This window comes from Microcebus murinus, chromosome 4 (assembly GCF_040939455.1).
Source record: "Microcebus murinus isolate Inina chromosome 4, M.murinus_Inina_mat1.0, whole genome shotgun sequence".
NCBI classification, from domain to species: domain Eukaryota; kingdom Metazoa; phylum Chordata; class Mammalia; order Primates; family Cheirogaleidae; genus Microcebus; species Microcebus murinus.
In genome coordinates this window covers 10,797,946-10,823,080 of record NC_134107.1, presented here as the reverse complement: position 1 = coordinate 10,823,080, position 25,135 = coordinate 10,797,946, and the positions used below count along the sequence as shown (strand labels likewise).

At 53.6% G+C, this 25,135-nt stretch overlaps 1 protein-coding gene across 1 annotated transcript in view; it reads left to right on the top strand.

Annotated features, from left to right (window-relative positions):
• Window positions 1–25,135, top strand: part of LOC105867498 (uncharacterized) — a 33,682-nt gene continuing 8,547 nt past the window's right edge. Inside the window, exons 1-6 of the mRNA XM_012757625.3 lie at window positions 1–84; window positions 325–423; window positions 12,111–12,238; window positions 17,484–17,612; window positions 18,332–18,442; window positions 21,845–21,929. Of these exons, the coding sequence (XP_012613079.2) occupies window positions 12,122–12,238; window positions 17,484–17,612; window positions 18,332–18,442; window positions 21,845–21,929 (442 nt within the window). The 5' untranslated portion in view covers window positions 1–84; window positions 325–423; window positions 12,111–12,121. The remainder of the gene's footprint in view (window positions 85–324; window positions 424–12,110; window positions 12,239–17,483; window positions 17,613–18,331; window positions 18,443–21,844; window positions 21,930–25,135) is intronic.

Sequence of the window (25,135 nt, the reverse complement as noted above, 5' to 3'; positions counted from 1 at the left end):
GTGATTGTTGTGCAAAGTGATGGCCCCGAGCCACCAAGGACAGGTGACCATACACCCAGCGTCTGCGCACAGGAGGGCAGAAAGGTTTGTAACCCCCTTTAGAGACGGCGGTGTGTCTAAGAACGCCGGGCTCTGCAAAGCGTTTGTTGACCGGGTAGTTCGGCCACATGGAAGGGTCTGTTCCCTAATGAACAACAGGAAGGGCATGCGCTGCCTTGCAGGGGTTTCACACGGTCGGGTCAGTAGCTTCGGTAGCTGTGGTTTGGCCTAGATGTTTTCACTGCTTAATTACAGTCTTTGGGATTCTTTTTTTCTTTTTAATAGGAAGTAAGAATGTCCTGAGCGAGACCAGCACTTGCTGAATCAATGCAAACTCCTTGAGCACCGAGCTGACACAGGCTACATCTCTCCCTGGGGACACAGGTAAGAGGAGGGTGGCCGCTTCCCAGGTGTTGGGAGCAACACATGCAAGGTGAGCGCTGGGAGTTCTAAGTGTCTCCTGAGTTCAAGTTCACGGTTTATGCTTTCTCTTTTTTTTTGTATTTTTTTTTTTTTTTTGAGATAGAGTTTTGTTTTGTTGCCCAGGCTAGAGTGAGTGCCGTGGTGTCAGCCCAGCTCACAGCAGCCTCAAACTCCTAGGTTCAAGTGATCCTCCTGCCTCAGCCTCCCGAGTAGCTGGGACTACAGGCGAGTGCTACCACGCCCGGCTATATGTTTTCTATTTTCAGTAGAGACGGGGTCTCGCTCTTGCTCAGGCTGGCTTCGAACTCCTGACCTTGAGCAATCTGCCCGCCTCGGCCTCCCAGAGTGCTAGGATTACAGGCGTGAGCCACCGCGCCCGGCCTGTGCTTTCTCTTGATGTTTCTTTTTACCTCTTCCTCCAGCTGTTAAAAAGACTGTTTTTTCTAGATGGAAATTGAACCAAATTAGTTCCATGATCTCCTTCGATTTTAAAAGCGCCTGGAATTCAATGGCTTCCGTAGGTGTGTACACACATGCAGGTTTCAAAGTCCCAGAGTCAGGGACTCCTGGGCAGAAGGCTTGGGACAGGCCTGGCTTTCTGGAACACGTGTAAACACAGACTGGGACGTCCACAGCTCAGCCAAGGCTACGTTTGTGGAGAAGGCTCAACCCTGCACTGCTCGTGGCTGCTGGGAATGGAAGTTATGTTGGAATCTTCTTCTAGATATATATTCCACATTCACAAGCATTTGCATTTGTCACCAGCGACACAAACCAGGTGCCACCGGTGGAAATGAGGAGAGCCCAGGTCAAGGTGTAAGTCCTGGGCTGAGCAGGAGTGTAACCAGGTCGAGATTTCGCCTACACGCTCTCTCCTCTCCCCTCCTGCCCGGCCGGAGTTCCTCGTTGGCGTCCTCCACAGCACACAGATTTGGCCTCCGGAGTCAGCAGGAGACGCAGGTGAAGGTGCAGGTGGGACCTGCGATCAGTTTACGCCCAGCACAGAGGGGCCGTCCGTGCCACGACGACCACCTTTCGTCCTGGATGGCGGGCTCAGTAGGAGAAGACACACACGCACACGTATGTAAGAAGCTGTTTTGGGTAGAAAATGCTAGTAACTGGTATGCCTTACTGTCCTAACTGAAAATATTGATGCTAGACCTCTCCAACTTAGAAAATATCAAGAATCTTTTCTGGCCGGAAATAATGTCTGACACGTGGTGGGTACGCAACAATTGTTTGAATGAATGAATGAATGAGTGGAAAATCAAATCCAAACAGGAAGCTTCTTTGCAGGCTAAGTCACCGTGATGGGTGTCTCTGTCGACACACTCAGCCAGGAGTGGGAAGACTCTTTCAAAAAAGGGCCCAGTTGTAAATATCTTAGGCTTTGTGGGCCAGGACGTCTCTGTTGCAACTACCCAACTCTGCTATGTGCTGAGAAAGCAGCGACAGATAATATGTAAACAACGGGTGTGTTCCAATAAAACTTTATTTACTGAAACAGACGGCAGGCCAGATTTGCCAAGTGAGCCATGGTTTGCCAACCCTGCCCTGGACGGACTCACTGCTCCTACGGGACAGACTATAGGTCTTCATAGCCTCGTAGGACCCAGAACTGGATGTTTTAATTAAGTATATACGTATTAAAACTGCCTCTCCCTTTACTATGTTTACTAATAACTCCCTTTATGATGTTATAGGAACTTATTAAAATGTTGTAATATTATTACGTACTATGTTAGGGGTAAGTTTAAAGGCGGGAAGTACCAACTTTGCTTCAGAAGGAACAGTACATGAAAGCAACTTTCTTCCTGGAACCTGAATTTGAGACAGATGCGTGAGAATTGCGTTCTACTGAACAGCCACAAGAGGGCACCAGCACACACAAGAAATTAAACTGCTTTGCAGAAAAAGAGAGTCTCAAATCTAAAATCTAGAGTCTCAAAGGTGTATATCATTGCTGGGCTGTGTCGCACACACCCTTGGAATACAGGAGACTTCAGAAGGCTTTGCATTTTTGGCATGTGCATGTATCACTCACGCAAATAAATACTTAGTTCTAAATATCTGTGTGTGAGTGGCATCAAAGGAGAACAAACTGCTGTCCTTTCAATCTAAATTACTTAAATAATTGGCCAACATTTGCTTGGGGGACGGGCTGAGTGCTATGCGGGAGAAGAAGGGAGCTCAGCCTCACCCAGATGCCCCCAGAATTCAGTTCTGGCCCCATCTGCACATCCCGCCACGTCCTGGAGAGAAAGATGTCACTGTCCTCACAGGACAGTTTTCTGCCGTGTGCGGCTATTCGAGCACATCCCACAGCTCACATGAACACACATCCATACAGCGGAACCGGGACTACTATACAGCAGTGAAAAATGAATCACAGCTACGTGCATCCACGTGGGTGACCCTCCAGAGGACGAGTGAAATGAGCAGGTCGCTATAGAAACACACGGGGTGATTATTCCATTTGCAGAAATCTCAGAATCAGGCAAAACCAAACAATATCTACTTTAGGGGTATGTGCAGCCGTGGTAAAACTGCAGCGGAGAGCAGGAGCACCGTGAGCTCAAACTTCGGCGTGCTGGGCGCCCTTGGGAGGGAGGGAGATCCGGCCCGTGGGGGTGCACAGAGGTGCGGATAATCTCGGCGGGTTATTAACTTATTTATTAAAACAAACAGTCGTCGCTACCGTGTGGGTTTACGCTACATATATCTTGTTATATGTCACAATAAAATAGTATACGATTAAAAAACGAATAATCCCTTCCCCGTGTGTGTCTCAGGGTGCAGTGCTCCGTGGCAAGGAGGAGCAGCTTAGATCTGGGGCATCTCTAGCTCTGCCCATTAGGGTTTGCAGGATGGTTTTTAAAAGCTGTAAGGGAGAATGAGCTGCAAAGGCTCATCCCAGCCCAAAGAACGGCACTTTGTGCAGAAATCAGACTTCTTGATTGAATCAGAGGCACGATAGCCAACAGCTGTGGTGACAGAAACAGGGCTGTTGGGTCCAGAACACAGCCACCGAAGGCAGAGGACCCTCCCGGGGGCACTTGATCCTGTGGGACGTCCCTGCACCGCTGGGCCACTCCCAGGACTCTCGGTCTGTGGGAGGCCCACTGGAGATGCCCCACGGGGGGTAAAGGTTTGTACCTGCCTCACCACTACCCACGGCTCCCTGAGCAGGAGCCCTTCCAGCTCTGCACCTGCCGGCCTGCAGGGAGCATTAGTAAACGCTCGGCCCCCGCTCAGCAAAGCCTGGCCTTTCACCTCTCAGACATAGGACCTGCCCCAATTTTACCAGGACTGAGGGGTTTGGGGGACATGGTTCCTTCAGTGTTAAAACTGGGAAAGAAACAGGCAAAACCGAGATGAGCTGGTTATTGCACCCAGACGTCAGCACTCACATATAAGGGCTTGGGTCTTTTGCAGTTGATTTTACATCATAAGAGCACTCCACTCCAAACCTTCTCTTGTACACCTTTTGTGAACATTGAATTTATTTTGGAGGGGCCAGGAAGGAAGGCTGGGTGTCATCCCCACTGCCCTCCGGAGCCTCCTGCCTGGAGGGGCTTCTGGGGGCTGCAAGGGTTTGCTGAGCGACAGCCAGTCTCCCACCTCGCCAGGGGCAGATGAACTCAGGACAGTAAGACTCGAAGGCAGTGATCACTCCCCAAAAGGCTGGGAGTCAGAAAAAAGAAATTGCTTTTTTTTTTTTTTTTTTTTTTTGAGACAGAGTCTTGTTTTCTTGCCTAGGCTAAAGTGAGTGCCGTGGCGTCAGCCTAGCTCACAGCAACCTCAAACTCCTGGGCTCAAGCGATCCTCCTGCCTCAGCCTCCCGAGTAGCTGGGACTACAGGCACAAGCCACCATGCCCAACTGATGTATATATATATATATATATATATATATATATTAGTTGGCCAATTAATTTCTTTCTATTTTTATGGTAGAGATGGGGTCTCGCTCAGGCTGGTTTTGAACTCCTGACCTTGAGCAATCCGCCCGCCTCGGCCTCCCAGAGTGCTAGGATTACAAGCGTGAGCCACCGCGCCCGGCAAGAAATTGCTTTTTAGACCAGAGAATCAACAACCACAGCAGGTTTCTGTACCCAGGGATGGTTGTTTCTTGTTGTCTCACCTGGAAGCAGTGGTGTGGGAAGCCCCCACAGGGCTCCTCAAACTAAGATTGCGGGACCCCACCCCCAGTGCTTCCAATTCAGCTGATCTGGGATGAGGACCGAGGACTGCATTTTCAACAAGTGAAGCTAATTCTGCTGGTCCCGGGGACCACACTTGGAGAACTGTTGTCATGTGTCAAGAGTGTTAACTCTAGATGATGGGTTGCCAAACTTTTCCCGTAAGGGGTGAGAGGCTCTGTGGGCCACATGTTCTCAATGTGTCAGCCGTGCCGTGGCGGGCAAGAGCAGCCACAGACAGTATGTAAACGAGCGAGTGTGGCTGTGTCCCAGTGAAACTTTGTTTACAAATTCATTGGGCCAGATTTAGCTTCTGGGCGTAGCTTGCCCAATCTCTGGTTTAGACCATTGCAGTGAGACTTTCAGTAGTCTCCTTAGCTGCTCTGTGTTTGCTGCCTTTGTACTCATGAGTGAGCAGATGACTTTGAGCCGGTTGAAAGCAGGTGGTGGAGGTCTGGGAAGGACCGTTTATTCAGAGCACAGAGGCAGTGTAGCGGAGTGTATCAGTCAGCTTTTGCTACATAACAACCATCCCCAGGCTTCATGGCTTACGACAACCACCATCTTATCATATTAATACCAGTCTATTGGCCAGCTGAGGCTTTCTTCTGGTCTCTCTGGACTGTCTCCTACATCCAGGGTCACCCAGCAGGTCACCTGGAGGTGGATTATCCGAGATGGCCTCACTCACATGTCTAGCAGGTGGCCGGCTGTTGGCTGCGCACATCAGTTCTCTTCCACCCGGCCTCCTCTTTTCCAAGAGGCTCGCTCCGGCTCTCAGCCTGGTGGTCTTAGCGTAGCAAGAGAGGAACTGCAGCTCCTCCTGTGACGACATTCAGAGCTCACACAGGGTCACCTTCATCCCATTTTATTGGTCAAAGGGGTCACAGGGCCAGCTGTGACCCAAATTTAAGAGTGGGAAAATAGGTTCCACTTGGTAATAGGAAAAGCTGCAAGGAATTTCTGGCTGTTTGCAATTTACTGCTCAGATGGAAAGGTAGGATAGGGAATTAGGCTGCTTGGCACTGGGTTTTAGCTCCAGGTCTCACCAACTGGAGATCTCGCTGCATCTCCCCGTGCCTGTTTCCCCACTGAAAAAAATGAGACTGACAATTTCTTACCTTGAAGAGCTGCTGGGAGGCCTAACTGGGTTAACCCAGAACGGTGTCTGGCACAAGCAAGTCCTCCCCACGTGGCTGCTGGTATTAATGTCCCAGTGAACCCCCACGGATGGGACAGCCCTGAGGGCATAGGAATTGAGGACGCGCAAGACCACTGGGATGTCCTTCCACACGCGGGTCCAAGGACAGCTCCGCCCTCCCCCACTCTGGGCTTTTGCTTATCTGCGCCCCAGTCTGGAACCTGTTACGGTCTTCCAAGGTCAACAGGTCAACTCACAGTGTTGCCTCCTTTTTACAGCCCTTATCACATTGAATTAAAGGGATTTCATTTTTTTTTTTTCAGTTGTATTTCTCCTGTGATCTGGGAATCGCAGAAACAGAGTCTTGCGCAGGGTCCGCAGTGGTGCCTTTGGGAACATCTAGTTGCAGCCCCTTTAAATCGGCTGGGGTGTGTCTCTCCCTGTTTTCCATCAGGGGCGCTGGAAGCCAGCCAGCACGACTTCTCAGTGAAGGAAGGACTTTTACCAGGAGGTATAGACAGGGCACATTCTGTTTCCTGACAGCTTTTTGTGGTCTCTCTTCTGGGATCTCGCCTCGCTCAACTCCGAGTATCATTTGCTTAAGAAGAACACACGACAGCCACATTGTATCAGTCCTATCTGTATCACATGAGAAAAACAAATCCTGCCCTGAGGGCATCAGTGATATTCAGGCTCTGTGGGGTGAGAGGGAGGAGAGTGGGGGAGTCCCCCAACTGCGTCTCCATGAACTTGGAGAGATGCAAGAACTTGCTTAAGTACTGTAATGAGATGTATTTCAATACACGCTTGCAGGAAAAGATTGTGTTTTGTTGTAAAAGGGTGCCAAGATTGTAGAAAGTTGGCAAAGGCAGCGGACAGATACATCTCTCCTTCTGTAAGGAACATTTTGAGATAGATTCCTTGCTAGCAAATGGATTAGGTGAAGACAGTTGTCTGAACTGAGAGAGGTATAAGAGAGGCAAGGATAGAAATGACTACATCCGTCTATCCGTCTACCTACCCATCCACCCACCCATTCATCCATCCACCCACCCATTCATCCATCCACCCATCCATCTATCCTTCCATCCACCTACCCATCTACCTGCTCATCCATCCATCCATCCATCCATCCATCCATCCATCCATCCATCCACCTACCCATCTACCTGCTCATCCATCCATCCATCCATCCATCCATCCATCCATCCATCCATCCACCTACCCATCTACCTGCTCATCCATCCATCCATCCATCCATCCATCCATCCATCCATCCATCCACCTACCCATCTACCTGCTCATCCATCCATCCATCCATCCATCCATCCATCCATCCATCCACCTACCCATCTACCTGCTCATCCATCCATCCATCCATCCATCCATCCATCCATCCATCCACCTACCCATCTACCTGCTCATCCATCCATCCATCCATCCATCCATCCACCAACCCATCTACCTGCTCATCCATCCATCCATCCATCTATCCATCCATCCACCTACCCATCTACCTGCTCATCCATCCATCCATCCATCCATCCATCCACCTACCCATCTACCTGCTCATCCATCCATCCATCCATCCATCCATCCATCCATCCATCCATCCACCTACCCATCTACCTGCTCATCCATCCATCCATCCATCCATCCATCCATCCATCCATCCACCAACCCATCTACCTGCTCATCCATCCATCCATCCATCCATCCATCTATCCATCCATCCACCTACCCATCTACCTGCTCATCCATCCATCCATCCATCCATCCATCCATCCATCCATCCATCCACCAACCCATCTACCTGCTCATCCATCCATCCATCCATCCATCTATCCATCCATCCACCTACCCATCTACCTGCTCATCCATCCATCCATCCATCCATCCATCCATCCATCCACCTACCCATCTACCTGCTCATCCATCCATCCATCCATCCATCCATCCATCCATCCATCCATCCACCCATCTACCTGCTCATCCATCCATCCATCCATCCATCCATCCATCCATCCACCTACCCATCTACCTGCTCATCCATCCATCCATCCATCCATCCATCCATCCATCCATCCACCAACCCATCTACCTGCTCATCCATCCATCCATCCATCCATCCATCCATCCATCCATCTATCCATCCATCCACCTACCCATCTACCTGCTCATCCATCCATCCATCCATCCATCCACCTACCCATCTACCTGCTCATCCATCCATCCATCCATCCATGCATGCATGTAGCCATCCATCTACCCACCTATCCATCCTGGGCTCATAAAACTCTTTACAAATACTTCAGCTTACCTAACACATTTCCCAAGTCTAAGCCCCTCCAGCATTCCCTACACACACAAACACACACACTCTCACATATTCCAAACTCTCCCATTTGTGAAATTCAAATTACTCCAAGTATCCTAGGGATAACTCCTTGATGTTACTATAATCACCCCTTAGGCACATAGAGCACTGTAGGGTTTACAAAACACGAGCCTTCACATTAACTCTCTTCTCTGCAGCCGCACGACTCAGGCAGGCACAGGACCCATCAGACAGACCGGAGTCACGGGCGGGAAGAACTTCCCCCTCGCAGCCGTGGGTGGTGAGGTGTCAGGCGTGAAGTGAAGGGAACCGGACCCTGTCAGGGGATGACCCGGACATACTGGTCTTTCTGACTTTTGTCTTCTTGTGTTGGAGTGGTTTAGAAGAAATGCTTTTGGATAAAAATAAGGTGAAACAATGATAGCGTCACATCCATTGCGATGGTTGCGGTGAGGAAATTATTTCGGGGACTTGGAAAATCTGGTTCTAACTGTTTAAACCCTTGGAACTGCCCTCGCACCTGGCTTTGACCGGTCTGTGCCACGAAGGCCCCTCCCTCCCCACCAGTGGCTCCCACCAGAACCGCGGTGCACACCCCCCGCCCTGGGGAGTGGCTGGGCCCTCTGCCTGTTGCCAGGGTGAAGGAGACGCCACTCAGCCCAGCATGTCATGAAGGGGACAGAATGAGGAGGGAGTGTGACGGCCGAGTGTGACCACTGGGTGCCATATTCCAATTACTCGTCAGCCTCATAAACAACGCACTGCAGGGTTGGCCACTCTGTCTCATTTTCTCATGGCTGAATACCTGCTGATTGATCGTGAGCACCGAGGATCTCAAACCCAGATGCCTGCAGGAGCCGTGGGAGCAGCACAGAGGAGCAAAGTAGCGGCCGCTGCCTGGGAATCTGCAGCCTGTCCACCGGGGACACCTTGACACGGCTCCAGCCACGCTGCCACGGGACAGCCGAGTCCTGTGCTGTGGCTCCTGAGTAAACCAGGGATGGACTGATGGATGGATCGATTGATTTCTAATAAGAAATCATCTCATGCTTGAACGTCGAGCACAAAAAAAATCAAATTTGTTCCAGACAAGGGAAACAAGGCTATAGGCCAGATTCAACCCAAAGGCAGCCAGGTGGTCCTCCCTGCCCCTGAGAGATTGTTCCGGTCCAGCGGGCCTCCTCGCCGGGCCCTGGGGACTTTGGATTGCATCCTTCGTTCCCAGAATGTTCATTTCTCGGCTCAGAGCCCTGACCGCAGAGAGCCGGGCGTCATGAGCAGCGTAGTTGCTCAGAGAACAGCCTTTCCGGGTCAAATCCACACGGACTGATCTCCATGCCCTGGCCCTCTGTCTGCCTGTGCCACTGGTCAGTGCAAAGCCCGCCTCAGTTGGTCTCTCTGTCTCTCGTGCGTCAGGGCTCATCCGCTTTGGTGGCTGTGCTGCCTTCGTGGGCCCCAAGTCAGGGCGTCTGGCTCCTTTGGCAGCAGAGTCCCTTCCTTCCTGTAGCCCAGGCTGAAAGTGGGTCCCCCTGAGCTGCTCCAACCACTTCCTGTGTCACGGCATTAAACTTCCCTCCCCACCCCCGGAAAACTAGCTAGTAGGGATGATTGTTTAGAGACTTAACATGTAATAGCTTATTGGTGACATTCATAAAATTTCCAATTCATAATTCATTAAATAATGAGTAGTCGTTTATTGAACACGTACTATGTGCCAGGCATGGCGCTTACTTAATTCATTATTCACGTTTTATGGAGGAGATGGCTAACACTTGTCAGCGTGGAATTACTTGCCCAGGAGTTTAACCCAGGCCTGCCAGACTGGAAGACCCGTGTCCTTTCTGACCAGTCTGCACTGTATCTCCGCTTAACAGCCGATTCTGCGGCCACGTACGGTTGACTCTGCACCTGGTTCGAATCTCACTGGTCTCTTGGTTGTCTCTACGCTCAGCAATAGTCATGCTGCGGAAATATAGGTTAACCTTGAATCATCTCAATAACTTCACTTTATTTTCTTAAAATAATTTCACTTTCAATTTGCAAATATCGAGAGCCCGAGAGGTAGCGTGCCAGGCAGCGGCTGCAAGTCAGCTGTGGAAGAAGGTCCCATCCCCACTCCCAGGCGCCTGGCCCGGGCCCCACCGGCTCCCGCCTGGGCAGGTGGGGAGGGTGGCGATGTTGCTGGCCTCTGTGCACGTGCCGATGAGAACGAGACGAGGCAGAGCCACAGAGGCTCAGGGCAGGCAGGTGCGAGGTGCGGGTTCAGCACGCCCCCAAACCCTGTGCTGGAGCTGAGTCCTGCGCTTGCTGGAACCTCAGGTGGGGTGAGACGGGCGCGGCCTGTCAAAGCCTGGCGCGGCCTTGTCCGGGGGTCCTCCAAAGTGGTTCTCCTAACGGATGCAGAGGCGTCAGGTGCCCCGTGTAGTAGAAGACGACAAAGGCGGCGCACGCGTGCTGGGAGAGGATGGCGGTTCTGGGGACTCCACAGCTGATGGTCACGACAACTTCTGGCGAGGTGGAAACGCCATCCTTGAGAATTGCACTTCACAGAAGCTTCGAACGTGAGGAAAAAAAGATGGTGGCAAATCACACATTTGACAAGGGTCTAGAATGCAGAATTCATAAAGAGCTCTTGGGCCGGGCGAGGTGGCTCACACCTGTAATCCTACCACTCTGGAGGGCCGAGGTGGGAGGATCCCTTGAGGTCAGGAGTTTGAAGCCAGCCTGGGCAAGAGCGAGATCCTGTCTCTACTGAAAATAGAAAGCATATAGCCGGGTGTGATAGCACTCGCCTGTCGTCCTAGCTACTCGGGAGGCTGAGGCAGGAGGATTGCTTGAACCCAGGAGTTTGAGGCTGCAGGGAGCTGGGATCACGCCACTGTACTTCAGCATGGGTGACAGAGTGAGACCTTGTCTCTAAAAAAAAAACAAAAAAAAAAAACAATGCTTCCACACAATACTGAATAACATGAGACTGTCTATAAGGCTCAATTGAAAAGTCTAATACAAAACCGTAAGTACCGTACATATTACATGTAATGAATATAATGTGTGCATGTGGTAAGCAGCAACACTACACCTTGGCCCCTCCTAGAATCGTGGCCCAAACATGGCAAAGGCCGTCTATGATTGCAGGACTTGGGAAGGGTTCTGCTTTTTCTCACAGTTTTCTCTATTTTCTGCAACGAACATGTAGTCTTTCTCCCTCCAAAGAACTTAAAGTTGCTTTTAAAATGAAGAAAACACTTGTCATGGTAAATATTTAACGAAAACACGGTATTCAAAAGAGAAAATGGACTCATTCATTTCGAGGGTAATTGACTTTTTAAAAATTTATATATCACATCAAAATCGGTTGGAAATAGAGACACCAAAATGTCGCAGGGACAGCCGTGGGGGTCGGTGGCGATTGTGAAGCCCTTTATGTTTCCCCTTGTTTCCCAAACTTGCAAAAGTGTGGAAAGGTTCTCTCGAAGCAAAGCAGAGGGAGAAGAGTTTGCCCGGGGAGGGGGGCCCGCGGAGCCTCCCAGGCGGGCTGGGCGCTGGGAACCGGCACTGGCCGGGCCCACAGGCGTGCAGACCACCAGGGCCCCAGCTCTACGGGGCCCTCCTGCCAGCCCTGCCCAAAGCCCCTTTCTCGATGGCTGGGAAGGGGCTACTCCAGATTCAGATGAGGCCCGTGGAGCTGGAAACAGGTGGAGGCAAAAACCTTAGCCCAGGGCCCCCCATGGCCCCCTCTCCAAGGCCGCCGAGTGCAAACGGTGGTCGTTGGAAAGAACCTCTTCCAGCGACCTGCCCGTGACCTGCCCGCAGAATCCAGAGCGTGGCTCCCCCTCGCTCTGCCAGCTCAGGCTGTGGGGAAGCCACCCACGCCGCCCTGGGAGCCCTGAGCTTGGTGCCTGGCACCATGCTCGCCCTGGGGGCCAGCGCCCTGCCGGCGGCTCGGGTAACCGTGTGGTCTCCCCACAGCCTGCTGCGGGATGGACAGTGTGCCCCTCATCTGTGACTACGGCTCAGGCTTCAGCAAGGTGGGGTTTGCAGGAATGGACGGCCCGGCGGGCGTGTTCCCAACTGTCATCGGGCTACTTCGGCATGATGTGAGTGACCTGGGGGGGGATCCTTGGGTGCTGCTCAGCCCCTCCCCCACCACTGGGCGGGTCACAGGGCTGGCCATGGGAGCGGGTGGCCGGTGTGAGCGTGCATCGGGGTCAGGGGGCGTCTGGCTTGGCGACACACAGGTGGCCAGGCCCGCCCAGGGGGTCTGGGTGCGAGGAGGGGTGGGCCAAGGACTCTGCGTTTCTAGCCACTCTCGGGTGTGCCCCTCTGAGACGCACAGACCACTGACTCAGCTGGAGCAGGCCGCTACACAAGTCCGTAAGTGGACCAGCTGTCAATAATAAATCACACTGCCCATCGATGACCTTTGCTCCTCCCACTTTTTGGAGAGGCGTGGACACAGAGAGGTAGAAGCCCGCCTTTCAGATAACAGAACCCATTAGAACTAAGTGGCGACTGACACTCTGCCTCTGTGACTCGAAGACAACAGGGCGGGCGGGGACTGGGGCACCTGCCTGGCCCAAGAGGGCAGGCTCTGGCATGCGGGCGAGTGGACCCAGTGTGGCCGGATCTTCCTATTTTTCAAGAGAATTTAGAAATCCAGATTGTTTTTATTGTGGCAAAATGCACATAACATAAAGTTGACCATCTTAACCACTGTTGGGTGCACAGTTCAGTGGCGTTAAGTATATTCATGTTGTTGTGTAACCGTCAGCACCATCCAGAACATTCCATCTTCCCAAACCGAAGCTCTGCCTCTATCAGACGCTAGCTCCCCACCCCCTTCCCCAGCCCCTGGCAACACCCTCGCAGAGTAATCGTAGCGGGACAAGTTAGCCCTCCAGGGAGGTGCTGTGGCCCCCTTCCCCCGGAATAGGAGCACCAGCTCCAAGCGGTAACTCCCCCAATCTGCCGAGGGGGCAGAGCTCACAGCCCACGCTACAGATCATGGAACCCCTCCTGGGAAGTCACATTCATCTGTGACAGGGAGCAGCGTGGTGACATTGGGGGATCTCCACGTCACCGGATCCCGCGGTCATCACTCCTGGGCTTTGAAGAACTCGGAGCAAATTACCGGCACGTTTCTAATGACCCAGGTTAAACTGCCATCCGTACCTGAGGCCTGACACCCAGGCCTGTGACAGAAGGTGACAATCCCTGTCTCCCTAAGTGGATAAACTGCACAAGGATCTTTGGAAGCCAGCCCATTTCTTCCTCGCTGTCCGAGTGGCAGGGACTGCAGCTGGGACGGCCCTAGCGGGTGCCTGCGCCCAGACTGGCTGGCCAGCACGTTGCTTGGAGATCCCAGGGCTCGGTGGTCAAGAGCTGGGGCTATTGGGCCAGGGAGACGCAGGTTCCAATATCAGCGCTGCCACTTAGACGCGCGTGGCTCTGGGCAAGCGTGCCCTCATGGCAAAGGTGTCTTCCTTTGCATGATGGGACTAACCAAAGTATGCATCTCCTAGGTCTGGCTGGAAGGTTAAATGAGATGGCAACTGTATGTTTAGAACAGTTTCCGGCCCAAACGGAGTGTTTAACGGTGATGAAAATGATGACAGTGATGGATACGTTAATTTCCTGTGGCTGCCGTAGGAAGACAAACCAGGTGGCCTATAACAACAGAAATGCATCCCCTCACGGTGCTGGAGACTAGAAGTGCAGGTGTCAGCAGGTCCCCGCTCCCTCCGAAGGATCCTTCCTGCCTCTTCCAGCTCCCGGGACCTCAGTCCTTCCTTGGCGGCCTCCGTCTTCACGTGACCCTCTCTTTTCCTTCTCTCTCTAATCTCCCCCTTATAAGGACACCTGCCTTGAATTTAGGCCCACCTGGGTAAGCCAAGATGCTCTCATCTAAAGAGTCCTAACTTGATCACGCGTTCCAAGACCGATTATCCAAATAGAGTCCAGGCGGGCACAGCCTTTGGGCGGCCACCGCCCAGCCACTGCAGTCACACGAGGGCCTCCGTCTCAGCTCCCCCCTGCCCCCAGGGCCTGTGTCTGCCCGGAGCACGAGTTCGCTTAGGGAGGGCGCGTGGAGGGGCCTTTGCTGAGGGTGACGCTCTCCCCTCTCTCGCAGTCCAGCCCGCACGGGCCTGGGCCAGCAGAGGGGCCAGGCCATTCTCAGGAAGGAGCTCAGTGCTACCACTGGGCACAGAGACCAAGACTCGGGCTGTAAGGCACGGAGCACGGAGCACTGTGGAACTTGCTCCCGGCCCCGCCCTGGGCCCGCCAAGCAGTGGTCTCTGGCACGGAGGCGGGGGGGGGGGGGGGGGGGGGAGCAGCAAGCTGGAGTGGAGCGAGCTTTCCGGGTCATTTTGACGCATCCAGTTCACGCCAATGGTGGATCTGCGCCTGTCACTGCGGCTCTGGGGCCCACGCCACTTTGCAGGTGAGGAAGGAGGCTGAGGCCCAGAGGAGGCGGGACACCTGCAGAGGGGGCAGCTAGGGAAGCCAGCGCTCACAACTTCGGTCCCTGAGTCCCGCCTCGGGTGGCTTCTGGGTCGCTCTGCAAACTCTTTCTGTTAGAGACCCGAGTGCACCGGCCATCAGTTCTGCAGGCCACACGGTCTCTGCTGCAGCTACCGACCCTGCTGCTGTCCCACGAAAGCAGCCAGAGACACTGCGTGTGTCTGTCGGGGCTGTCCAGAGACACAGAGCCCGTGTGATGTGTGTGTCCGTGGAGGGGGAGGTTTATTGTAAGAGCTTGGCTCACGTGACTGTGGAGGCTGCAAGTCCAAACTCTGCCCAGCAGGCAGGCGGGAGCCACAGGGAAGAGCTGATGCCGGATTCCTCCCTCCCCGGGGGAACCGCAGTCTTGTCTCTTAAAGGCCTTCAACTGATTGGGCGAGGCCCACCACATTATGTAGGGCATCTGCTCTGCTCAAAGTCAGCCTATTTAAATGTTAATCACAGCTGAAAAAGAAAAATATCTTCACAGAAACATCTAGGCTGATGTTTGGCCAAAGAAGTCCGTGCCAGGGCCCAGCCAAGTTGGCACACAAACTTAACCACCACGGTACATGGACAAATCAATGTGGCTGTGTTCTAATCGAACTTCATTTGGAGGACAAATGAAATTTGAACTCTTTCAAGTATTATAAAATTGGATTCTTCTTTTGACCTTTTTTTCTCAACCAATTAAAAAATGTAAAAAGCATTCTTAGATCCTGGGCTGTGCACGAAGGTGCGGACCTGGCCCGTGGGCTGCGGTTTGCTCGTCCCGGTGTGGGGGTGGACCCCTGCACCCGCCTCCTGCCCCTCCCACGCAGACTCCAGCTCCGTCCCACAGGCCCCTGAGTCCCGCCTCGGGTGGCTTCTGGGTCACTCTGCAAACTCTTTCTGTTAGAGACCCGAGTGCACCAGCAGGCCCTCCACCGGCTCTGGGGCCCCTCGGAGCCCCTTGGTCTACAGTCCGCCCCCCACCCATGGGTCCCCACCCCAGCAGGGGGCTGCTGCCTGCGGTTCTACTCTCTGGAGTGCCTCAGCCCGCCTTGCGCCTTGCACGCCCTTTCAAACTCCCAGCCCTGCGATCAACTCCCTGCATTCAATCCCTCTGTCGAAATGTGGCATCTCTTTTCCTGATGGCTACGGGCATTGGTTGCGATGTCAAAACTTAATATGGGTCGTGCTACGAAAACATTCTATAGCCCCAGGGGGAAAGAAAAGACACACGTTAACTGTACCCAGAGTGGCCCACAGGAAGCAGAGCAGGTCACCTACACGGTGAAACACAAGAAAAATCAAATTCCTCACCAGAATAAAATGAGTGACCAAGATGAAGTATAAGAACAGCAGACCGACTAGCTGAACCACACAGATTGGGGCTGTCGGTTGGGTTTGGTTTTTCCATGAGACACTCGCCTGCCAGCCCCGTGGGCTTAGGGACTGGGCCCTGGGAGGCTGGCAGTAAGTTCCTGTGTCTGAGAGAGGTCCCGTTTCCTTCCAGACCTAAGCTCCACGGCCCCCGCCCAAGTGCTCCGTGCAGCGCCCTTCACTTCCCAAGTCCCTGAGCCCCAGGCATGGGGACCCAGGCTGTCCCTCGGGGCCCCTCCCACCCCCCGTCCAGGGCTTCAGTCCAGCAGCCAGGATGGCCGAGAGACCCTGAGTCCCTCGGCCCCTTCTCACGGAGCACAGCCACTCTGACCCGCCGGCCCCCGGCGACGGGACACCACGCCAAGAACCATCTGCCTCACTGTTTCAGGCAGCGACTTCAAACCAGGACGGCTTTGCTCCCTCCACAGCCCCGCAATTGTCCTTTGTCCCCCAGCCGCTCACATTCAGATTTGGGTGGCCGAGAAACGCCAGGGGCGGCGGCAGCAGCGACAGTCCTTCACGTCGCTGTGTCCTCGAGTTTACGGAATGTGTCCCCGTCAGTCGGCTCATTTCACGTGATCCCCAACAGCGCCGCGGCCAGGGACGAGGCCACCGTCCCGTTTGACAGAGAAGGGGGCGCAGGCGCAGGGAGGGCCGGCAACCGCCCGAGCTCCAACAGCTTGTGCTTCTCGCCCCAACTCCAATTCTCTTCTGCCGAAAAAGACACTCTGCTAAGGCAGGGAAGGTCGCGGGGTGCCGGGGCCACCTCCAGAGCCGGCCCTGGTCTGGCCGCACAGCTTGTCCCTGCACCTGGCACCCTGCGAGTGCCTCCCTAGACCGCGCGGTGGCCGGGGACAGCCCCACCCGGGGACAGCCCCACCCGCCCCTCGCTCCTGCACCCAGGCTCGAGATTGGACGGCAGCCTGGCAGCTCTGCTGGCCGCGTCCGGCCCTTCCCTAACAACACCCTCGCGCCTTCGTCCTGGCTGGCGCCTGTGTCCCGGGGGCCCCGAGTGACACCGAGCCAACTGGAATGAACAGATTAATCTGCCATGGAGGCAGCCGGGTGTATCTTCCTAGAAGCTAGCGGCACCCGACCGCACTGCAGACCCTTTCCCTGTCACTCCTCCCCAGCAGATGTGGAGGGCGGCGCCTCTCTCCACACCTCTCCTTCCTCCACAGCCTCTCCCGCCCCTCAGTTTCCCCGTCCGCGCAGTGGGCGAGAGGGGTGTCCTAGCAGTGAGGCCTCAGGTGACGTGCTGACGCCTCTTACGGCCAACTGTGAAATGGCCCACAGGGTTCCAGGCGGTCGTGGGTGCCCACGCGGTGACGGGAGCCTCCCCACGGCCACCGCGGCCACCGCAGCCCGCCAGCCACACTCACTGTGCGCCCACGGACGAAGCCACGTGTAGGCGGGTCCGGACCCCCCCTCCCTGCTGCTCCTAAGAGCGGACCTGTCCCGGCCTGTGTTTTCCAGAAGGTGCTGGTGGGTGTGGAGAAGGAGGACTGCTTCATCGGGGACGAGGTCCAGAAGACACGAGAGAAGGTCAACCTGCTATACCCCATGTCTGGGGCCACCGTCACCAACTGGGACCACCTGGAAAAGGTGGGCCCGGCGTCTGCGGGAGGGACCCGCTCCTACGAGGCGGGTGTGATCGTCCCTCCCACAGGCCCTGTCCTGGGGGTCAGGGGGTGACGGTTAAGGAGTCCTCAGTCCCAAGTAGTCAGCAGTGACACACTTGGGCCTCTGTCACTAACGCAAGGCTCTGACAAGGCCTGTGTGCACGCGGGCAGGCCGTGCGCTGCCTGGAGGGTGCCCATGTGAGTTACCATGGCCTCGTCCGGGGCTGCAGTGACAGGGACCGCAGGCTGGCAGCGCACACAGCAGCCTCCGTCTTCGGACGGCACCTCTGTGCACACTCCCCGCTTGACGAGGACGCCGGTCACACTGGATTAGGACACACCCTGCCCCCACTCCTGCCGGGGTCCCGCCCCCCTCCCCCCCCCGTCTGGGGGTCATGTCAGTCCCTCCATCAGACCACGAGGGACTCTGAAAACCACTGGGCCCGTCTCCACCGGCCCCACTTCCCAGCTCCAGGCTGGAGCACAATCGGAGGTCACCTGTCTTGCCCAAAGTCACACTCTGCCTCCCCAGCGGCCTCCTCAGGTCAGGGCTTCCCTAGCTGTGACTCGGGCTGCAAATGCTGTTCATAATATTGCCTTGTCAAATAAGTGGCATAACGTAAATAAATAAGATAAAACCCTGCCCTTTGTAGAAGGCCCTGGTCCCCGGGGATGCTCACCTGCGTCCCTGTCTCCCCCCAGATCTGGCATCACTCCTTCTACGAGGTGCTGCGTGTCGCCCCGGAGCAGCACCCTGTGCTGGTGACGGAGCCGCCGCTAAACACAACGTCCAACAAAGAGAAGATGACGCAGGTACGGGGAGGTGGGGCCGGGGATGGGGGGTCGGCTTCTGGTCTACCCGAGTGTCGGTGTTGGAGCTGCCTCGGGCCGACCTTCTCTCTGCTCAGCAAGGCGAAGATGAAGATGAGAGGCAACGCCAAGGATGACCGTGCTGCTGCTGGGGGCTCGCCGGGGGCCGGGCACTGGCCGGGCATTGATGCGAATGATCCCACTTAGGCCCACGACCCGGCTCCCTCGGGCAGGGTGACTATTGGCCCCTCTGTGCAGGGCAGGGGTTGGAGCTTACGTGGTTTGGCTGAGGTCACAGGGCGAGCCCCCGGTAGACTCGCCTAGCCCCCCGTGGTCTGGCTCTGTGGCTCTGCTCTCAGCCGCCATCCTCCATGGGGGTCTGATTCTGATTTAAAACTCCCGAGTCTCTTCTCTGAGGCTGGCCCTGGGCCCGCCCGCCAGGAGGGAGGTGGGGCGTGTGTGACTGGGCTGCCCTGGATCGAACCGGATGGCAGAGCCCATCCAGACAGGTGGAGAAAGGAGCTTGCGGGGTCCTCCTCGGGGCTGGAGTGGCGGCCCGGAGTGGGGGGTGTGTGCTTCGGGAGCCGCCGCTGGCCACCCACGTTCCCATTACATCATTAGGCTGTTCCTAATGAGGACGCCGATGAGCTAATTAAGTAGGCAGCAAGGTTCGGCCACCTGGCCCAGAGCCCCTGGGGCTCAGCAGTGTGTCCTGCAGTGAGCAGTGACCCCGGGGGCGGGCCCAGGGCTCAGGGCACCACCTGCTCCCAGGAGAGGCCCGCGCCATGGCCCAGAAACCCCAGCCCCGTCCCCCACAGCCAGGTGCAAGATCCCACCTGCGGCGGCCTGTGCACCTGGATCCCAAGGCAGACAGCCTTGAGGAAGGAGGGGCTTCTGCAGGCAAAGGGGACAGCCGGCTACCGGCGCCGTGCAGAAGGAAGGCCACCTCGCAGCAGGAACAGGGGCATTCTCGCACCTGTGGCCCTGCCTTGACCTCCCCATCCTGCATGCCCTCCCAGCAGGCCTCCCTTCCCTGGCCAACCACCAGGGCTCCCCCAGGACCTCGAGCGGACTGAGGGGTGCAGGGCCGGTTTCCTCCCTGTAGTCAGTCTGCATCACAGCAGGGTTGGGGGGCCGTGCTCCAGGAGACGCCACTGCTGGGAGCGGCCCAGAGTACAGGGAAGGGCCTGGCCTGGCATTAGGACCCTGGAACCCCCAGCTCTGCCAGCACGTGTGACTTGGACAGATGACCTTTCCTTGCTGTGCCTCAGTTTCCTCAGTTACCCTGAGAAGGGTAACAACAGTACCTCCGTGGTGGTTGTGGAGAGGACAAAGTGTGTTAATCCCGGTAGTAGCAGGAATGCTTAGGGCACACAGAGCATCCAGCAAATGCAGTCACTTACAGTTCCCTGGCCTCAGTGTTCTCATCTTTAAAATGGGAGTTGGACCTCAGGAACCCTGAAGACCCCTCTGAGCCCTGTGACCTTCCAGCCCTGCCCGTAGTAGGCTAGTGAAACCGAGGTTGGTTCTTGTCTTTGTGTTTTTTGAGGGGAGGGACCTCCGGTTCAATCACAAAACCTGCCCTCCCACCTAGAGGTCATGCCCCCTCCTCCACTGGGACCCAAATTCCAGGGGCACGGAGAGAGGCGCAGACTCAGAGGTGCTGCGACGTGGGCTGCCCGCCCACGCTGTCTGGCAGTGCTTTGTGCCCCTGGAGCCTCCCACGCCTCACCTGCGCGTCCGTCCACCTGTGCACACACGCCGTGGGGTTCCCAGCACGGGGATCTTGCAAGCGCAGCTACCATGAATAAGCGTGAGCTAGTCTTAGTATGGACCTGCGTCTCCATTTCTCCGGGTAAAGACCCAAGCCCACCTGAATGCCACCCCCTGGAAACAGGCTAGCAATGCGTGTTATGAGCAGCGTGCGCAGTGGTGTAACCAGCCATGTGTAATGTTGTTTTGTAAGAACGCTGTCGTGGCCCAGTTCTCAGGCCCTGGTTGGGGCCGGTCAGTCCTCTTCCTGGGCAGCTGGTTAAGCCCACACTCCACCGTGCGCCTGCCCTAATCGTCCTGGGGCCAGGTACCGGACAACCAAGGGCACAGCCTCTGTGCCCAGGAGCCCATAAAATGATTCAGGCGAGACAGTCCACAGGGAGCCCCCCAAACCAACCCGACCCACCCCTGCTGGCCACACCCGAGCTGCCCAACTCAGTTCCCGGAGCAAACCCCTGAGCGGCGCTGCCCACAGCCTCCTTGTCCAGAGCTGCACACAACAGGCCTGCCCTTTACCTGTCCCGGTGACAGCGTGTTCGGTCCACCGTCAAAAGAACCTGCAAGTCCTGCAGAACGCAGCCCCCCCATCTTGCAGGCTGGTCACTCACTTCCCTGGCCAGCTGTAGGGACTCACTGCATGCCTGGAGGCTGCCAGCCCGTGTTCTCACCCCAGCTCTGCCACCTGCTCGCATTCCTGTCCCCTGGTCTCCTGTGTGGACAAAACAGCACAACCCCAGGAGGGTCCACCATGGACAGGAAAGCCAGGTTGTGTCTCACTTGTTCACTGCTCTGCCCTGGTATACAGTTGGCATCCAGTAGATACTTCTTCTTCTTCTTCTTCTTTTTTCTTTTTATCTATTTGTTCATTTAATATTTTTTAATTTATTTTCTTGCTCTGTTGCCCAGGCTGGAGTACAGTGGTGCAATCATAGCTCACTGAGGCCTTGAACTCCTGGGCTCAAGCGATCCTCCTGCCTCAGCCTCCTGAGTAGCTGGGACTACAGGCACGAGCCACTACACGGAGCTAATTTTCAAAATTTTTTTGTAGAGATGGGGTCTCACTATGTTGCCCGGGCTTGTCTTGAACTCCTGGTCTCAAGTGATCCTCCCACGTCAGCCTCCCAAAGTGCTGGGATCACAGGCGTGAGCCACCGCACCTGGCCCAGTAGATATTTCTTGAGCAAAGGAGGTCTCTGGCATGCAGCTAACACACGACCAAGTTATGTCTGTTATTGTTGTGTCTGTTATTTTGGAACAAGGACGTCATCCCGAGTCAAAACGTCGGACTTCTGTTGAGTCTCCTTGCCACCACGAGGGCAGAAAGGAACGCGCATGCAGCGAGGAGAACAAAACGTCCGCGAGGCCGTGTCATGCCCTAAGCTAATCCAAGTGTCCCCGCAGTCCCAGGAGGTAGCTGGGAAGGGTGCGAGCCCATTTTAGAGACCGAGAAACTGAGAGCGTCCCGGAGCCGGTTAGGGCAGAGCTGGCACGAGGAGGGCCATGCTTCTGAGCCCCGGGGTCTGGATCTCTCTGGGGCGGGTGGGCCTCTGGTTGCCTGGAGGATTAAGGAGCATCCCACCCCTCCTCTGTCTGCCGGCCTGGCCAGCAGGGATCGCTGATGTTTCTCCGTAGATCCTGTTCGAGACCTTCAACATACCCGCCCTGTACATAGCCAACCAAGCAGTCCTTTCTTTGTACGCCTCCGGCCAGACCTCCGGTGAGTGGCCCCACGCAGCCCTGCTCTTTCCAGCCCACCCGCCCCGCCCCTCCCGCTGCCTGGTGACACCCCTCTATGGTAGGAGCCCACTCCCTGTCCCCACCGAGGGGTCATAACAGGAGAGAAAGGACCACAGAACCCACACGATCCAGCTCCTTCCTCACCTGCTTCCCTTTTTACTCCTCTGGGTTAAACAGCTCACTCTCAGACGTTAAAGATTTGTCAAACTCATTTTTTTCTTTTCCTTTTTTTTTTTTTTTTTTTTGAGACAGAGTCTCCCTTTGTTGCCCAGGCTAGAGTGAGTGCCGTGGCTCACAGCAACCTCAAACTCCTGGGCTCAAGCCATCCTCCTGCCTCAGCCTCCCAGGTAGCTGGGACTACAGGCATGCGCCACCATGCCCGGCTAATTTTTTTCTATGTATATTAGTTGGCCAATTAATTTCTTTCTATTTATAGTAGAGACAGGGTCTCGCTCTTGCTCAGGCTGGTTTCGAACTCCTGACCTCGAGCTATCCGCCCGCCTTGGCCTCCCAGAGTGCTAGGATTACAGGCGTGAGCCACCGCGCCCGGCCTCATTTTTTTCTTAACAGCTTTATCGAGGTGTAATTGACATACACTAAACTGCATGTGTTTAGGGTGCACAACCTGATAGTTTTGCACACAGATACGCTCATGAAACCTTCACCACAACCAAGATAATGAACATAACCACCACCCCTAAAAGTTCCCCACCCTCTGCCCCACCAGCCTGTCCCCAGATAGCCACTGCTCTGTCCCTACAGATGAGTGTGCATTTGCTAGAATTCTGCATAAGTAGAATCATAAAGTATGTACTCTTTCCGTGTACTCTTTTTCACTCGGCATAGTTACGTGGAGATTCATCCGTGTTACTGTTTGAATCCATAGTTCATTTTTTATTGCTGAGTAGTATTCCACTATGCGAATGCATCCTGTTTTGCTTATTCACCCACATGGGGTCTATTATAAACAACCGACTGGGAAAATTCGTGTACAGTACAAGTCTTCATATAGATAGATGACTTTATTTTGGGGGGGGTAAATACCTAGAAATGACGGGGTCATAATGATCAGTGTACATTTAACTTTTAAAAAATCTGGCAAACTAGCTGCCGAAGTGGTTACACCATTTTGCATGCCCACCAGCCACGTGGGAGGGTCTGGTTCCTCCACATATTTGCCAACACTTGGCGTGGTCGGTCTTTTAATTTTAGCCATTCTAACAGGTGCACGTTGTACCTCATTGTGATTTGGGTTCGCACTCCCCTAAGAACCAGTGATGCTGAACATTTTTCATGTGTGTGTTTGCCATTCTTAGACCTGCTACAGTGAAGTACTTGTTCAAATGTTTTGCCCAATTTTTTAAGGAGTTGTTCATCTTTGTGTTCTGAGGATGCTTTTTATGTCCTGGGCACAAGTGTTTCATCAGGTGTATGTTTCGCAGACATTTGCTCCCTGTCTGTGGCCTCCGTTTTCACTCCCCTCACAGTGTGTTTTGTGGAGCCGAAGCTTGTAATTCCCGTGAAGTCCCATTTACCAATTTGGTTTTTGTGTGTGTGAATCATGCTTTTGGCATCACATTTAAGAAATATATGCCGACCCAAAAGGCTTTGTGCTATATTTTCTTCTAGGAGTTTTATAGATTTTAATTTTATATTCAGTTCTATGGTCCATTTTGAATAAATTTTTGTGTATGCAATAAAGTATAAATGAAGTATGTGTGTGGGAGGGGGCAAGGGGAAAATATCCTATTGTTCCCACACTATTTATTGAAGAGACTACCTGTGCTTCATTGAATTGCCTTTGCACATTTTTGAAAATCAGTTGTCCATTTGAGTAGGTGTATGTATTTCTGTGCTCACTATCCTGTTGCGTTAATCTATTTGTCTGATCTATTTGCCTAATCCATCTAATCTATTTGTCTATAGGTTGATGTCACATTGTCTTAATTATTGAAGCTTTATAAAAAGTCTTGAAGTAATATAATGTTAATGCTACCACCACTTCAGTCTCCTGTTTCTGAAAATGTTTTGGCCATTCTAGGTCCTTTGCATTTCCATATGAATGGTAAAATCAGTCTGTCAATTCCTTTAAAAAAAAAAAAACTTCTTTAGGTTTTGATTGAAATTGTTTTGAATGTATAGATCAATTTGGTGAGAACTGACATCTTGAAAATACTTAGTCTTGATCCAATGAATATGGTATATCTGTTAGGTCTTCCTTTATTTTCCTTGGTAATGTTTTATAGTTTGTAGTGCACTGGTCTAGCATCTCTCTTTTTGTCAGATTTCTCTCTAAGTGTTTCCTACATTTTGATGCTATTGTAAGTAGTATTTTTATTTCAATTTCTGATTGTTCATTGCTATCATAGAAATATAATTGATTTTTTGTATATTGATAGCACTCCAACTAAACTCATTTATCAGTGCTAGTAGAATTTTTGTAGATTTCATGCCGTTTACTACTTAGGCAATTGTATTTTTTATAAATAAAGAAAATTTTTCTTCATTATTTCCAAATGGGGTGCTTTTCATTGTTTTTCCTTGCCCGGTTGCACTGGCTGGACCCCTCCTTAGCATGGCAGTGAGAAGAGGAGGTGAGCACAGACATTTTTGTCTTGTTCCTGATCTTAGAGGGAGATCATTCGGTCTTCAGCATTAGCATTAGGTGCTACGGTTGCTGTAGGTTTTTCACAGATGCCCCTTATCAATTTGAAGAGGTTATCTTGTATTCTTAGTTTGCTGAGAATGGTTTTTTTTTTTTTAATCAGGAATGTTGGATTTTGTCAAATACATTTTCCGCATCTGTTGATACGATCACATGGATTGTCTTTTACTTCTTTAATATGGTGAATTACATAGAGTGGTACAGCAACCTTGCATTCTGGAGCAAAACCCACTTGTTCATCATGTATTATCCTTTTCGTATGTCGTCGGATCCACTTTGCTAAAATTCTGTTTGGAGTTTCGTGTCTGCGTTGGTGAGCGGTCATGGCCTACCGTTTCCTTTTCTCGTAGCGTCCCATCTCTCAGGGATGGCTAAGCGTTGTTGCCTCATGTCCCTTATCTTGAAGGTAGACGTCGTCCTCTCTTTCACTTGTTTCAGGTGGGAGGGGACGCTCCCCATTGTGCAGCTCAGCCGGAAGCGGAGTCCTCCTGGGGCACAGGGGGCCCTCGTTTAGACTCACG